This window comes from Chrysemys picta, chromosome 3 (assembly GCF_011386835.1).
Source record: "Chrysemys picta bellii isolate R12L10 chromosome 3, ASM1138683v2, whole genome shotgun sequence".
NCBI classification, from domain to species: Eukaryota; Metazoa; Chordata; order Testudines; family Emydidae; genus Chrysemys; species Chrysemys picta.
The window spans coordinates 200294297-200312494 of NC_088793.1; the positions used below are offsets into that span (position 1 = coordinate 200294297).

Sequence of the window (18198 nt, forward strand, 5' to 3'; positions counted from 1 at the left end):
TATTTACTTTGTATATTTGACATGTGATGTTGTCAATATGTGTTTTACAGTTATAAAGCTTTAACTTTTTGAATCTCAACATCTACTGTCATTAAATTATTGCTGTCTGACCCACCCCACTGCCTGATTCCGCCCATGATATTCCACAACTAAAAATTTAAATCAATAAAAATAAAAAGGCTTAAAACCCATAATTTTTCACAATCTTAAAACTTTACATCAGTACAAATCTAAAATAAGTGCTTAAAAATAAACGTAGACGTTATCTGCAGAAAACAGCAAAAAGTAAAAATCGAATTCTGCCAAGCCCAAACATAGGACAGGTGAAAGGTAAAATAGCAAATTGTGCATGCCAGTGACTCGGGGAGGTTTCCAAAGACACATATGGCAATTGGGCACCTACTTCCCTTGGAAAGTCAATGGGAGTTAGGTGCCTAATTGCCATCTGGGATTTTGAAAATCTCCTCCTACATTGATAAGGCCCTGATCCTGCAATGAGGTCCACATGAGCAGACCCCATGCCACTGTGAGGCTTTATGTGCGTGCACAGATCTATCTACACTTGTGGAGTTCATTGCAGGAACTGGACCTGTGAAAAATTAGAGGGCTTATTTAGTACAGTGTTGTATATACAAGCAGGGTGGGATTTTCACATTGAAATAAGTGGGAGTTTTAGCATGACTTTAATGAGAGCAGAGCTATGTCAGTGCTGAATGCTTTTGAAAATCCTCCCCTCAGAACATACTGCCTGACACAGATCAGTAACAAATGAACTCAACTGGTTTACGTATATGTCAGATTATCAATAAAGATAAATTAAGGGCCTGATTCAGATCTTAGTTACTAAAATCAAAGGGATCAACTCTGGATTTACTGGAGCTCAACCTCCATAGAACCTAATTTTATTTACTGTATTTTCACTTTCCAATAACTAGGAGATGGGCACATAACAGTATTTCTGAATTTTTCCTTCAGACAGCAAACAGATCATGACTTTGACCCAGGATGGCTAGATTGGAAAACAGAAAAGAAGGGCATACAACTCATCCTGTGTTAGTTCATTTCCACTTTCTTCCAAAGAGTGAGCAGATTTGCGCAGTTCAGCTTTGTTATGCCTTTACATCTTCCTTCAAATTGTTTTTCCATTTATTCATGTTTATTTCAAGTGCTTCCTCCCATGAAGAATAAAACTGTGTTGGATTTCTTAGCAGCCTAGCTGTACAATGTACCGCGAAGTAACCGTTCTGCATTTTTTATATACTCCAGACCGGTGTTCCCAAAGAGCGCTGCATAGACTACTGTTATAACCCAGAAAGGGAGGAACCTGTGGTTTGGCTGAAGGCTTAACCAACCAACCAGCCAGAGGGAGTTTGCAGTCGCAGCTGCATGGGAAAAGGTAAGCCACACCCTCACAGGAACAAATGGGTTGCTGCTCAGGTCCTTTCCCACATGGGTTGATGCTCTGCTCAGGTGGTGGGTCTCTGGTGCCAAGGCTGCCCTCCCTCAGAAGATGGTTGGCTGAGTGGCCAAAGGGTGCTGGTAAGTAATGAAAATATCCCCTTCCCTAGACAAAGAGCAGGAGTCTATAAAGACTACCATCCCTGGCCAGTCTAGCGGACTTCATAATCTGCTGGATGAAAAGAATAAGGAAGCCTGTTGAGTCCGTGGAAGTCTTGGAGCTGAAACTCCATCAGCAGAACAGACTGTCTGTTTGTGTGGAGGTGGGGGTGAAGAATAGCCCTTAATTCCAGTTTGGGGGAAAGCCCCTTGAAGAAAAAAATACTACAATTATAATGAAATGATTGTAGGCTTTTAAGAGGTATTTGAAGACAGGGAACTAAAGCGTGTCTTAAAAAAATCTGTTGTATTTTGCTGAATACACACGTTAATTTTATACAACTTGCCTGTACTGTAAAACTGTACAAAAATAGTGTTTACATGTGGTATTGACTAAGAGTGGAGAAAAGCTATGCTAAAAATTTGTGCAGTGCTAACCTTTGCACACACAAGAAAGGTTAGGTGTATAAGCCATGTACCATTGCTGGCATAACAGTTTATAAATAGGCAGGTGCAGATAAATAGATTCTCAAACCTCAATTCATTACTTTGACCTAGGACAACATTTCACACTGTGGTATCATGGATATCCCAGAATTTCCACAGAACAGGAAATAACATGTGATGGGTGTTGATAAATATTGAATTATTATTGGAAATGCACAATGCATTCTTTGATGCGGAGGCAATCATTCTGGCAGCGCAAAGAGAATAACCAGCAATGTTCTGAGGATAAAGACACCAATGGCTTACAATTTCCCATGAATACTCTCATGAATACACTTTGCTGCTGTGATGCAGTACAGAATATTTCTCTAACAGCAAGCTGATTTCATCCATGAGTGCATCTTAACAATCCCCTCCTTTTCTCTATTTGAATAATAAATAAAACAATAATAATACTCATAAATGTAAATAATGATAACATTGAATGTACAGTACCTTTGCTATTTCGTCTTGAAATGCCACTAAGTTCAAGTATGATATATTGACCAGGTCTGGACCATAGACAACAGTTATCATTCGATTCTCCAGCCGACCTCCTAGGTTCCCAGCATCCAAAAGTTCACGCAATTTTGGATCCTGCAAGTAAATATATTTTGAGACAGTAAACATCTGATTTGCAAAATAACTTGCATTTTGAGAGACGTGAACATTTTAAGCATCATCTAAATTTCTGGCCTGGTTCATTCCTCACTGCAAATATCCCAAGTTATCACCTCTGGGAACAGTGAAAGACTTGACCTTGATTTTCCAATAAGCCTGATCTCTGGATAGGTTCAGCGAAGAGGACAGGGCCTCTTAAAGTTTCCCACACATCTGGCCCCCTTAAAGTTAATCATGTGCTTATAAGTGCTTTTTTTAATCACAACCATAGGGCCTGATCCAAAGTCCACTGAAGTCAGTGATTTTAATGGATTTTGGATCAGGCCCAAAGTGGGAAGAAAAGGATTTCAACTGATTTCTTCCCCCACAAAGAATTCAAGCAGAATAATTGGAAACGACACCATCACGTATAACAGAACAATGTACTTTTACTCCACTCCCTTTCCTCCCCCCATGTCCCAAGAGACCTTTTAAGAAAATAATAAAACATATTATTTTAATTGAAAGTTATCATTCAGATATATTTAGTTTGCAGGATTTCCAGTCTCATGCTCTTATAGCAATATTAATCTCTAGGAGCAGCGTTGTACAAACAAATGCACACCATTTCTGAATAGTGAAGAGATATTTAATTAATCTTGCAGTTAAATATAGTAACTGAATTTTGGTACTGGTAACACAATCTCTAGCAAGAACCTGTTTCAGGATATTTGTTTATCTCTTGGCTTCCGATGATTTAGACTCCAGCAGTGCCAACCAATGTGCTAGGTCAGCATTTCTCAAACTGGGGTCTGCGGCGCAGGGGGGGGTTTGGGGATCCCTGAAAATTTTTAAATCAAAATGGGGGTCCTCGGGCTGCTAAAGTTTGAGAGCCTCTGTGCTAGGTGCTTTCCAAACTCAGAACAATGCCCTGAAGAGTTTACAGTCTTTAGACAATGACAGCTGGATGGAAGAATTTTTTTGAAGTCAAACAGGGTGACATTCACCCCTTTGTAGAGGGCTAGCACAATCTGAAAGCGTACGCTTCTTTCAAAGGTAAAATTTTTCAGAATGCTATAGATATAAAAATCAGCCAAGCGAATCAGATCCCTATTGGGTTAAATGAAAACCAACAGTCGCATTCCTTCAGCAAAGTTAAGACACAATGAAATCTCTCTAGTGAATTGAATCACTTGTGATCTGTGAAAGACAGATATAATAGCAGCTCCCTTTAGCTCTCATGTAAACTTTTCCCCCATTAAGTAAATGCAATTATTATTCATGCTACCGTTCTTCAAAACACAAATACCCTCTGAGTGACCAACTAAGTGCTGACTGTCCTATATAAATGGGGTTTATTATAGCAGGATGATGAATGTCAGAGTGTGAAAATGACCATTTATCTTGGAAAATAGGGAGATCTCAGCACAGGAGGAATATCAACATGCTAGTAGACATTAATCTAACAAGGACATCTTCTGACAGGTATTACATGCATTTGCATGCATGGCTTATATGTATCTACTGAATGCTTACCCTGGTTCGAAGGAATATTTTGAAGCACCACATGTTAATTGGAAGGAAATAGAAAAACTGTCTTTCACGGGATGCTGAGCTTCTTTAAATATTGGGTACAACGGTAAATTGCGTAGGAAAGGAGACAGAATAATAAGCCTATTCAAATATGTTGTAGATGAGGAATATTATGGTTTGTGCTCTGAACCAAAGCAGACCTCATGGATAAACAAGTTAATGACAGGTTTTCACACCTCAGACACAAACGGCAAAGGAATATAAAAGCAGGAGGTGTGGCCAATGGAGCGTGACGGCAAGAAGAAAAACACAGAGATGATGTCAACTCGCTGCTGGAAGCGGAGAAAAACAGACTGAGAAGAAATGTAGACTTTTCAGTCAGAACACAGGGTGTACAAGGTTTACTCAATCTTTACCGAAGAGTAAAAATAATGCAGGCTGAAGTCCAGCAACAGAGTGGGGCCTATCCAGTTTATTGCATTGAATTCAGCATGTATTAACATGCCCTTGTGAGCAGGAGGTATGTGTGTGCATTCGGTGAAAGCTACTCAGAGCCCTCAGAGTGCAAATACAGGCTCTCGAGACCAGTGGGTCTGAACTAAGGACCTAAGGAAGACAGAAAGGTACAAAAAAGAGACTTTTCAGGACATAATAGAGCAGTACCTCCCCCAGTTTGACAGCCTCTGTGCTGCTGAGGAGGATAAAAGTCTCAGTGAAGGAAAACATCAAGCTAGAACAGAGGGAAAGAATCCTATCGTTGGGACTCTCCTTACAACTGATGTCATGGTATCCTCTCACACTGAGGATACCCCTACAAGGAAGAGGGCCTCAGTTATTAGGAAGAGACAGGGAACAGTAATGTGGGATTCAATTATTAAAAATATAAATAGTTGGGTTGTGATGACTGAGAGAACCGCATGGTGAATTGCCTGACGGGTGTGAAGGTTGTGAGACATCTACATGGTTTTTGAGACATCTAGATAGACTTATGTGCAGTGTTGATCAGAAACTGGAGGTCGTGGTACATGTAGGTACCAACGACAAAAGGAAAGGTGGGAAAGAGGTTTTGGAGTCCAAATTTAGGTTGCCAGGTAAGAGAGTAAAGTCCAGGATCTCCATGGTAACATTCTCTGAAATGCTTCCAGTTTCACATGAAGAGCCAGTTAGACAGGCAGAACTGGAGGGTCTCAAGGCATGGATGAGGCGATGGTATTCAGAGCAGGGATTTTGCTTTACAGATGCTCCCCGGCTTATGCAAGAGTTCCGTTCCAGAATGCCTTGCGTAAGTCGAATTATGTGTAAGTTGGGAATGTATCTCTGACAATTACGCAATTAAGCTTATGGAACTTATGGAACTTTTTCCGTAAGTGCAGATTTCCGTAAGTTGGGTTTGCGTAACCCGGAGAGCATCTGTATTAGGAAGGAGGAACCTTTTTGGGAAAAGAGGAGCCTACACAGGAAGGATGGGCTCCACCTAAACTAAAACAGAACCAGTCTGCTGGCATGTAAAATTAAAAAGGCTATAGAGGAGTTTTTAAACTAAGGGCTGGAGGAAAGCTGACAGGTGCAGAGGAGCACACAGTTCACACAGAGATATCCCTAGGGGAAGATTTATTAAAGGGCATATTGTATATCCTCGTAAAGATGAGAGGACAGTAGTTGATAAAGTACAGGTAGAAACTGAAGAGACAATCAAATGAAAAAGAGTCCCATTCAATTACATTACACGAAGGCAGACAATTAAATATTGACATATTTTATAATGCTTGTATACAAAAGTCTAAGAACTAAAATGGGTGAACTTGAGTGCCTGGTATTAAATGAGGATATTGATATAATAGGCATCACAGAAACTTGGTGAAGCAATGATAATCAATGGGACCCAGTAATACCAGGGTACAAAATATCTAGGAGTGACAGCGTAGGTCATGCTGGCAGAGGAGTGGCACCATACGTGAAAGAAAGCATAAAGTCAAATATAGTAAAAATCTTAAATGACTGAAACTCTACCATAGAATCTCTCTGGATAGAAATGCCATGCTTCAATAATAAGAGTAGAACAGTAAAAATGTACTACAGATCACCTGACCAGGATGGTGATGGTGACTGTGAAATGCTCCGGGAGATTAGAGAGGCTACAAAAACAGAAAACCCAACAATAATGGGGGATTTCAACTATCCCTATATTGACTGGGTACAGGTCACCTCAGGACAGGATGCAGAAATAAAATTTCTAGACACCATTAATGACTACTTCTTGGAGCAGCTAGTCCCGGAACCCACAAGAAGAGAAGCAATTCTTGATATAGTCCTAAATGAAGCACAGGATCTGGTTGAAATGGCGAATACAGCTGAACCATTCAGGAATAGCCACCATAATGTAATTAAATTCAACATCCTTGTAAGCAGGAAAATACCAAAGAAACCCACCACGATAGTATTTACCTTCAAAAAAGGAGACCTACACAAAAATGAGGAAGCTAGTTAATTAAAAGGAACATTCACAAGAGTGAAATGTCTGGAAGCTGCATGAAAACTTTTTAAAAACACCATAACAGAGGCTGAAACTAAATGTATACCCCAAATAAAAAACAACAACAGTAAGAGGACCAAAAATAAAATAAAATACCAGCATGGCTATAAAAAAGAGTAAAGAGGTAGTTAAGAGACAAAAAGGCATCTTTTAAACATCAGAAGGCAAATCCTACTGAGAAAAATATAAAGGAGCATAAACTATGGCAAGTCATGTGTAAAAGCGTAATTAGGAAGGCCAAATAAGAGTTTGAAGAGCAAATAGCTAAAGACACAAAAACTAACAAAAAAATTTCTTTAAGCACAACAGAAGCAAGAAATCTGCCAAACAACCACTGGGGCCACTGGATGATCAAGATGCTAAAGGAGCACTTAAGGAAGACAAGGCCTTTGCTGAGAAGCTAAATGAATTCTTTGCATCGGTCTTCACTGCAGAGAATGTCAGGGAGATTCCCACACTTAAACCATTCTTTTTAGGGGACAAATCTGAAGAACTGTCCCAGATTGAGGGATCAGTAGAGGAGGTTTTGGAACAAACTGATAAATTAAACAGTAATGAGTCACCAGGACCAGCTGGTATTCACCCAAGAGTTCTGAAGGAACTCAAATGTGAAATTGCAGCACTATTAGCTGTGGTATGTAACCTATCATTTAAATCAGCCTCTGTACCAGATGACTGGAAGATAGCTAATGTAACACCAATTTTTAAAAAAGGCTCCAGAGGCGATCCTGACAGTTACAGGCCAGTAAGCACACTGAAAAACATAATCCCAACTATACAGACAAAACGAGGGGGTCTAATGTTTGTATCTGGTTATTATTCCTAATGTAGTACATTTATTTAAAAAGTTTATTTTTGATTTTCTGTCAGTCTCAGGCAGAAATAAAGTTGATTTAGCTCTCTGGCAAACTTTTTTTTACTGATTATATTAGTAGCACCTCCGCAGGTGAAGCAAGTTAGGTTCTCTTTATTCATCTATAATTTTCTTGTCATGGACTTTCCTTAATTAGCAAAACACTTTAACTACCTATATTTTTCATTATGTTTATTCATAATGTGCTATGAGAGTGCAATAAGGCATTAGCTAATTGCTTCTAAAGTTTAAATCACCAGTTAATACTTCTGCAGAAGAAAACATTCAGAGAGTTCAAGTCCAGGGTTACCAGAAGGGTGAACTGCCATGGGAAAGATAGCTTGGTTAGTCTTAGGCAAGCTGCAGATTGCGTACAGAATCTGTTAAAAGGATAGATTCATTGAAGGTGGGATGTTGGATGAAGGGTCATGTTGGTTGGTTGATCATGGTATTTTTTGCTTTTTGTTTAAGAAATATAAGTGGTGTAAAACTTCCACTTGAGAAAATTCTTTGTAAATCTAATTTGAATGGTATCTGCAGTCTAACAAACTTGAACATTTCATTTAAAACAAAAATGAAGACTATAACCGGTCCTGTCATTGGAGACATTTCTAAACCGGGCAACAAACACCCTCAATAATAATAATGGACACTGTATGAGTAGTATGTTTTTGTGTACATATTCTTCTCAACGTTATTTTTATTTTTGAAGTGTACAATGGAGCCTGTGCCACCATTGAAAAAGGCCCTTGAAAATTATGGAAATGAAGAGCTATCTTTGAAAAAGAATTGTGGTAATAGTGACCTGCTGTCAAAACATACTGGATGATAATCCTAGTGGTGGCCATACATCACCAGTGGCCACCACCTGCACACATCAGGAAGCCGCCTGTGCCAGTAGCAGCAGTGGAAGGTTGTGTTAGGCAGGGTTTGTTACTTATTCATGGTGTAATAATAATAGCACCCTTCACACCTGTAGATATTTCATTGGGCAAAATTGGCCAACCAGTGCAGCCTAAACTGAATTCATATTCTCTTACAAACCGTTGGCATTTCAAGTGTAGTTGGTTTTCATTGTACCCATTACCTGAATACTCAGCTGTAATGCATTCTGTCCTTCGCTTTCCATGATGTCACTTTGCTACTCAAAGCAACATGAGACCAGGAGAAAAGACTGGCAACGGAACATTCCTTGAGAGAGGCTTTAAGAAATGGAAAGGTTTTCAAAGTTCGTTCAAACCACATGCACTCAGTTCTAGGCGTGAGAGAGCATCCAGTGGTTCAGGATGAGTTACGGATATGCTCATTTCCAGCCATCATGATGGCATCACTGAAAATCGACAGCACGTCGAAATACTTTTAAGGTATTTCATACTCTGTGCAAGACAAGATAGTGCTTTTCAGGCGCACGATGAAACACACAACTCCAGCTTTAGAGGAAATTATACTGAAATTCTGGAGCTGGTTGGTTCTACTAAACCCAGCCTTTTGAACTAACTGACAAGCAACTAGGGACATTATACAGCTCACCAGTCCAGAATACAGTCTACTGCAGAAGTCCTGAGAGAAAGCATTGTTGAAGAGGTCAGACAAGTCAAGTATTTTTATGTTCTTGCTGACAAAACTAAAAATGAATAAAAAAAAAAACAACTTCTTTGTCTCCTAGTGCATAACCACAGAAAAGGAATAATTCAGGAAAGAGCTTGAACGTGCTTCCACATGGAAAACCTAAATGCTGGATCGGTTTCTAACCTGATCCGACAAGAACTACAGCATTTGAAGCTTGTTATCAATTACATTGCTGCCCAGTGCTCTGATGGAGTTTCTGTGCTGAGTGGTCATTTAATAGGAGTGCACATTCGAATTCTAGAAAATGTTACATGTGCTATTTACGGGTTTAACCTTGTTATTGTAGAGACATGTTCTAGCATCACCTAGTATCAGGAAGTCGTTACATTTTCTAAAGGAGGTCCATATCTTCCTCAAGAGTAGTTACAAGCGCCATGAACTTTTCGTTAAAGCACTACAAGAGCTACGCCAGAAGGCACTTAAGCTTGAAACTAGTTGGTATTTCCATTATGATTCCCTCTAAAAACGGCAAGCAAGATGTGGCAAAGTACTGGAAATATTAGAGGCTACTGAGCAGCAGCCAGCACTGCAAATGGCCTGTTGGAGAGATTGAGGAGCTATTTTTTTTTTTTTTGCTAAGGCGCTTAGTTTGGGGGGGGGGGGGGGGGGGGAGTCAAGATTTTGAGCAACATATCCTCCAAGCTGGCACAGTTCTTTGTTCCTGGCACAGTGGGTCAGTCATCTGCATATGACATTCCCAAGAGCAGTCAAGAACATATCAAAATTGATTTCTATTACCCTGCGTTGGCCAGAATGCTTGATTAGCTCTAACCTCTAACTCTAGCTTGCTTTCTGCACTAAATGGCTGTAATCTAAATAGTGACAGTTTTCTTGATTATACTGCTCTAAAGACAACAGTAGATCGCTTTGCACCAACAGGCACCCATTTTCACAGTCTTGATGCAGAAGGTGAAGCTGCCAGGATGCAGAGTAGACACAAAAATAATCGAGATCAATTTCTGAATTTTGGAATGTTCTGAACGAGTTACTGAGAGACTATTCGTCTTCATGCTCAACTGTGGACAATGTGTTGAGCCTCTCAGTTTCTATAGCATCAAATGAGAGGTACTTCTCTGGGCTAAAGAGAGTTAAAGATTGCTTAAGATCCACAAAGGCAGAAGAGTGCCAAAGCGATTTGGTGCTTTGGGCCTCTGAGGGTATGTCTACACTGCAAACAGACACAGGTGGCTGGCCCATGCTAGCTGACTCGGGCTCGCTCAGGTTTAACGGACGTGTAGACTCTCGGACCCGGCAAGGAGGATCCCGGAGCTTGGGTTGGAGCCCGAGCCCAAACGTCTACACTGCAATTAAACAGCCCCTTAGCCTGAGCCCCCCAAGCCCAACTCAGGTGGTATGGGCCAGCCACAGGTTTTTAAATGCAGTGTAGACATACTCTCAGGGTATGTTTACATAGCCCGTGGCAGCAAGCCTCCCAGCCCAGGGTGAGAGGCTCTCACTGTGATGCTAAAAAGCATCTGTGTAGGTATTGCGGCTTGGGCTGGAGCTCAGGCCCTGAAGGGCCGAGGGGGGAGGGCTTCCGAACCAGAGCTGCAACTTAAAGCTACACAGCTTTTTTTTTTAGCATAGCAATGTGAACCCAAGTCTGTCAACTTAGACTAAGGGGTTTGCTGCTGGATGTCAACAATGCCATACGCTATTCTGACCATGCCAAGGCCAAGATGTTATTCACTATTATAGAAGATGTCAGAATTTTTTTTGCGGCCATGTCCTTTTTTAATTTTTTCCTTTCAAACAGTGTTGTTGTTAGTGAAAAATGCTCCAGCTTCAATCTCTAAAATATATACCTCAGATTCTCACACCTCCACCATGCCTGTCATAAATAAATTATTTCAACAGTACTGAATGAATTGTTTAAACAGTAATAAATCACCAAGACCAGATAGTATTCAACAAAGAGTTTTGAAAGAACTCAAATGCGGAATTGCAGAACTACTAACTGTGGTATGTAACCTATCACTTAAATCATCCTCTGTATCAGATGACTGGAGGATAGCTAATGTGACACTAATTTTTTAAAAGGCTCCAGAGGTGATCCTGGCAATTACCGGTCGGTAAGGGTAACTTGAGTACCAGGCAAACTGATTGAAACTATAGTAAAGAACAGAATTATCAGACACATAGATGAAGATGGTATGTTGAAGAAGAGTTAACGTGGTTTTGTAAAAGGAAATCATGCTTCAGCAATCCACTATAATTCTTTGAGGGATCAACAAACAAGGGTGGGCAAGGGTGATCCAGTGGACTTAGTGTACTTGGACTTTCAGAAAGCCTTTGACAATGTACCTCAGAAAAAGCTCTAAAGCAAAGTAAACAGTCATGGAATAAGAGGGAAGGTCCCCTCATGGACCAGTAACTGGTTAATATACAGGAAATAAAGAGTAGGGATAAATGGTCAGTTTTCAGAATGGAGAGAGCTAAATGGAGGGATCCCCCAGGGGTCTGTATTGGGACCACTGCTATTCAACATATTCATAAATGATCTGGAAAAAGGAATAAACAGTGCAAAGTTTGGAGATGATACAAAATTACTCAAGATAGTTACGTACAAAGAGTCACAAAGGGATCTCACAAAACTGGGTAACTGGGCAACAAAATGACCGATGAAATTCAATGTTGATGAATGCAAAGTAGTGCACATTATATAAAATGGCGCGTTCTAAACGATCTGTTATCACCGAAGAAACAGATCTTGTATTCATTGTGGATAGTTCTGCATTTATGTGCAGCAGTAGTCAAAAAAGCTAACAGAATGTTAGGAACCACTAGGAAAGGGATAGAGAATAAGACAGTAAATATCATAATGCTTCTATACAAATCCATAGTACAAATCCCACCCCTTGAATATTGTGTGCAGTTCTGGTCACCCCATCTCAAAAAAGATATATTAGAAATGATAAAGATACAGAGAAGGGCAACAAAAATTATTAAGGATATGGAACAGCTTCCTTCTGAGGACAGATTAAAAAGACTGGGATTAATGAGCTTGGAAAGGAGACGACTAAGGGGGCATGTGATAGAGGTCTATAAAATCAGGAATGGTGAGGAGAAAGTGACTAATGAAGTGTTATTTACCCCTGCACTTAACACAAGAACCAGAGGCCACCCAATGAAAGTAATAGGCAGCAGGTTTAAAACAAATAAAAGGAAGTACTTTTTCACACAATGTACAAACAGCATGTGGAACTCATTGCCAGGGGATGTTGTGAAGGCCAAAAGTACAACTTTGTTCAAAAAAGAATAAGATAAATTCATGGAGGATAACATCTACGGTATTAGCCAAGATGGTCAGTAACCCCATGCTCTAGGTGTCCCTAAACCTCTGACTGCCAGATGCTGGGACTGGATGACAGGGCATGGATCACTTGATGATTGCCTGTTCTGTTCATTCTCTTTGAAGCATCTGATGTTGCCCACTGTTGGAAGACAGGATACTGGGCTAGATGGACCATTGGTCTGACCCAATATGGCCATTCTTATATTCATTCTCCTCTCCACAATATGAAATATGATTAACTAACTACTAAAACACTCATTTATAAACAGTTTAATGGACCAACTTCAGAAGTTCATTATGCATAGATAATGTTTTAAATTAGAATAAGGAGAGCTATGAAACCATCCAGAATTATGCTTGGATTTGAAACCACCAGGGACTACACCACAGACTGCAGTAAATGTCATTCTGGCCTTATAATGGGGGATTACATATATGAGGGTAAGTAGATTTTATATTTTGAAAGTAAATTATTCGATCTTTCTCTACTAAAAATAGTAGCAATGTATCATACTGCGTGACTACACTGCTTGCGGTGCAAAGACTAAAAGATGGATACATCAAGGCCAGGGGATCAATAATATTGTACTATATTTGTCTCCTGTGTGTTTTGAATTTGTTGTTTTATAAGCTTGAAAAATCGGTTTTATTTGGTACTGGGTCTGCATGCCACAGGTGCAGATTACTTAACTTTAAAAATTGCCTGTCTGGCCTGTGTTGGTTAATTTTGTTGTAGTAAATCTATATGAATTGTTATAAAAGATATAGGAAATAATCACAAGAAATGCTCCTGAAATAGACTGACTTTTACATTTTATCCTTCAAAAATGTCCAAGATCTTACAGGCTCCTGGACCTGACCCTCCTATTGAAAACTGAAATGACTCCCTGAATCACAGGTGTAGATACCCACCCCATTCCAGCTGTGCATTTATATTTGGGGTGGCACAGAGAACTATAGAAAACTCATTACCACCTTCCCTGCACATTTTTTTGCTAAAATTATTACCCCTGGCATATATGAAGAAATTGGGATGCAAGTGATAATTCTGATAAATGGCAAAATACTCCCCTTTTAGCTCATGCCCAAAGAAGGTTTGGCCTTCCAAGGGATGTGCTCTTAGCCCCACCTGTGACCAATTAGCTGTCTCCCCAGTGATGGGTCTGAGGTCACAAAGGAGATGATAGTCTAAAGTCATCTGGTCCTTAGGCCAACAAGCAGTTCAGTGGGGAGGAAGACCTGCAAGACACCCTAGGTCATAGGAAAGGACCTGGAAAGGGATCAGGCAGCAGGACCTGATTTATCTGTTTGAGTTATGTTGGAATGTTCTGGTTTGGTGAAATAAACCTTTCCCTAAAGAAAGGGACTGAAATTCTGCTGCTTAATTTGATGCACTGGCTGGCAAGTGGGCCCACCAGCTTACAGTCTTGATTCATTGAAATCAATGGAAGTCAGGAGCCTGAATGCCTTTGAGGATCTGGGCCTAAGTGTTTTGCTGGATTGGGACTTTAGTGAGGACCCATGGAAAAAGAAAAATCACCCAGCTCTTTCTGGGATTCACAGAAAACCAGCTAGACAAGCTGATAAAGATAATATTTGTGCTCTAGATGAATCTTTTGGCACCAAACACTCAGGAACGACCATTTAGATTAGAAGATATCTCTGCGCATGCTTGATAAACAGCAGATTGCCAATGTTAGCATCCACGTAAGTCTTAAACATTGGTGCTAACATGATGAAGACTGTATTCACAGCTGATTCAAGATGTAGTGACCAGATAAGATTCTACTTCCAATATGCTTAGATGTTTGCTGCAAGAGATAAACAGCCTGGGATAGTCTTCTATACAAAAGGTCTGATGGCGGCTGACTCCACCCCACTGGAGTCTTTCACGAACTACAGCTCTCAGACTGCAGCTACCCTGTTTCCCCGAAAATAAGACAGTGTCTTATATTAATTTTTGCTCCCAAAGATGCGCTAGGTCTTATTTTCAGGGGATGTCTTATTTTTCAGAAATGAAAAATGCCTTATTATCGGTGGATGCCTTATTATCGGGGAGGTCTTATTATCGGGGGGATGCCTTATATTACAACGAGAGGCAAAACTGTAAGTAGGCCTTATTTTCGGAGGATGTCTTATTTTCGGGGAAACAGGGTATCTGAAGACTTATCTCAGAAGATGAACTCGCACAAAGTACTGACAGATGCCCAGGGTGAGGTGCATTTTAAACAGACAAATACAGAAAGGGTGACAAAGGATGGTGTCAGCAGGAGGAAAGAATTTAGAATCCATCAAACTGGTTCATCCATGTTGAACGAGGATAGGACAGGTGCCGGTGTTGCCATCCCCTTATGTAAGAGCTGAACTATTTCATTCTGCTTCCTCCCTGAAACTGGTAAACGAAAATATGCCCCAAACTGAAGAAGCCAAAATAGAAGTGCAGGGCAGAGAAGAAATCCTCCAGCAACATGAACAGAAAGCCAGCATAGTGAAGTGGATGGGATGGATGGGAGAAGTGTATTGATGGATTGTCCTGACATTCATGCAACTGTACTGAACATTTGTTAGAACTCACTTAGCCCACCGATAGACTGATGGAAATAAGTTCCAACTCCTTCTCCAGTTGTGATGTCTTTCCTGGAAGTCTGACCAATAGCATGTCCAGCAATGTCGATGATAGCTTCTCCAATCTTAGGGTATATCCACAAGGCAAAAGCGAGGCCTGAGCTAGAACCTTGCATCCAGCTACTGCAGATAACAACAGCAATGAAAACAGCCTTCAATGCTGGCAAGGCACCCAAGCACCTACCCAGGGTCTGTGCTAGGCTTGCACTACTTGCACAGGACCATCTTCACTGCTAGTGTGACCTACATTAGCTGGATTCAAGCTAGCTTGGATAAGCGCGCCTATGCACAGTTACTGCCGAGTAGACATACCCTTAGATTGCTCCCAGACAATGCAGAAAGGCTAGTGTTCTTAAAATGTAACTTGCTGGTATTTAAATTCCAACTAATAAACGTTCTTCATGTTACAGTCAATGCAATATAGCCTTGTAATAATATCACAATTTGTTTAACCTATCTCCTAAAATGTGCACCATCTTTAAGAGGAAATTTACCATGCTATTTTTGTTACATACTGCAGCCTGTGTGTATAAAACATTGCTATGTAGTTTTATTGACTTTTAAAGCCTGGCTGGGATATGTTTCACAATTTTTCTCCTCAGAGATTAAAGGATATATTCCCCCTCCCCCTCCCGGATTCCTATTTGCTATCCGTGACATTTGGGGAGCTGGAATACAGTATCTAACAAATCTGAAAAAAGATGGATTCTTCACACACTTATTGGACAGTGCTTTTCACCCTCTAAGCTCCGAAGAGGTATTTTACAAAGCTATTCTTTAGATACAGAGACTGCAGTGTCTATATTGCTATGGCAAATGTTATGGATCAGATAACAGACCACATACCACCTTGGATATAGGAACCTATTTTACTGAGCGGGGATGTTGCCAAGGCCAGTAATGACAAAATGAATGACAATGAATAGTCATTGGGCCAGGGAAAGAGGCACTAACCTAGGACATGAAAGACCCAGGGACTATTTATATACAATGGTTCAGCTTGAACAGGAGAGACTGAAAGAGTCCCCCATCAGGATACCCCATAGGCCAGTGGCTCAGGCACTCTCCTGCAGTGTAGGAGACCCAAGCTCAACTTGCTGCTCTGCATCAGCAGAGCGGGGTAGTGAACCTGGGTCTCCCACATCCCAAGTGAGGGCTCTAACCACTGGGCTAAAATTTATAAGGGTGCTTTTGTTCTCCACTGCTCCTGCCACCCAGCAGTGAGTGTCAGACCCCAGATCTACAGCCTTGGGCTTGTGCTAAGACGCTAAAGGGTGTGTAGACATCTGAGCTTGAGCTCTGAAGCCCAAGGAAGGGGATGGGTTTTAGAGCCTAAGCCACAATGTCTAGACTGCTGTTTTTAATGCTGTATCACGCGCTCCACATCTCGAGACTCTGAGACTCACTGCTATGGGTTTTAAAATGCAGTGTAGCTATACGACCACAGCCACATTTTTTTGGTGAATAAAATATTTGTGTGAAAAAAATACACCCGGCTCTAATAAGCAGCATGCATTTATTGCGTCTACTAATCATACTTCACTCTCAGGGGCTGTGTGTTGCATACTGTACATTGCCCAGCTAAGCCTCGCTTTCTCTGAACCACGAGGATTAATGATTAAATTATCCCATCTCTGCAGAACAGATTTCTGTGTTTATTAAAGCTCAAGCACTGTTTTTCTCTTATACACATCAACGGGCAACAGACCAGCCAAGTCTTCAACTTAAATATACTGCGACACCTATCTTACTAAAGCCTGTCAAAGCTTCAGCACTTTTTTTTTCCCCCCTAGAGCAACTGACTCTCCTCTGAGATCTGTGTCAAGCACTTGGAGAATGTGCCAGATGCTAAAGATTTTCTCAGGACTGAACAACTAGGGGCCAAATAAAATGAGTCTCAAAAGACTCAACAAGAATACACTGCTTCTTAAAAACAGATGCACAATTAAAATATTACAGCAAGTCTCATTCATTGAAGTCATTCATTTACCAAGCTTTTAGTAAAATTAAAGAAACGACAGTGGGAAGCTTCTTTCTTTTTTGTTACATGTTTTGTGTATGTGGGTGTGTATAAGTTGCTTAAAAAGAAATGTTAGCTATAACAGGAAGGTATAAATACCTTCACAGGCTCTTTAATCTAGGGGAGAAAAGCATAACACAGAATCAATGGCTGGAAGTTAAAGCCAAACTGGAAATAAGGCATACTTTTTTTAATTGGGTGATTAAGCTTTGAAACAAACTACCAAGGCAAATGATGGATTCTCCATCTCTTAAAGTCTTCCAATCAAAACTAGATGTTTTTTCTGGAAAGATGTGCTTTATTCAAACACAATTTATTGGGCCGAATACAGGAGTACCTGGATGAAATTCTATGGTTTGTGTTATACAGGAGGTCAGGCATGGACTAATGGTCCCTTCTGGCCTTAAAAATCTCTGACTATATGAATAATTTAATCTATCAACACAATAGAGTTTTCCTAAAGACCTCTTTGGTAAGAACTGTAACTCCTGTTCCTGCATTGATCAAGTAACATTTACACATTCACCTACAATAACATATATTGTCAAAATGTATCTTATTTCTATATCTGAGATATTACGAGAACTGGTCAGAGAAACTGACAAAGCAATATTTCACCAGAGTATATAGTTCTATTGAAATCAAAAGGCTTTGCAAAATTGGGTCGATTTCAAAGGAATTTCATTTAGGAAAAAAGGGAGGGGAAGTTCCGACAATGTTGAAATGTCCCATTTGGTCTGAAAGGATTTTTTGTTTTGAAAATTTTAAAATATTGTATTATATTTATTATATTATGCAAAGAAAATTTAAAGAATCAAAATCCATCTGAAATGATTGACCTGAAACACTTTTTTTTTTTAATTTCCTTCCTGCAAAATTTAAAAATTTTGGGTCAAATCAGAACTAAGCCAGATTTCAAAAACTTGAAATCCTTCACAAAATGGAGCTCCCATACTCTTCCCACCTCTAGCTATTAGGTTCATATTGTTCCAAGACTTAAAGAATAATATCCTTAAAATGAGCAACGCTTTCATCTAGCTATAATTTTGATCTCACTATAAACTCAG

The 18198-nt window shown here is 40.1% G+C and overlaps 1 protein-coding gene across 3 annotated transcripts in view; it reads right to left on the reverse strand.

Moving 5' to 3' along the window:
- PLCB1 (phospholipase C beta 1) overlaps window positions 1-18198 on the reverse strand; it is a 623222-nt gene that overhangs the window by 230709 nt on the left and 374315 nt on the right. For all 3 annotated transcript variants that reach the window (XM_065589796.1, XM_065589798.1, XM_065589797.1), the window contains one exon: window positions 2500-2640. In XM_065589796.1, the coding sequence (XP_065445868.1) occupies window positions 2500-2640 (141 nt within the window). The remainder of the gene's footprint in view (window positions 1-2499; window positions 2641-18198) is intronic.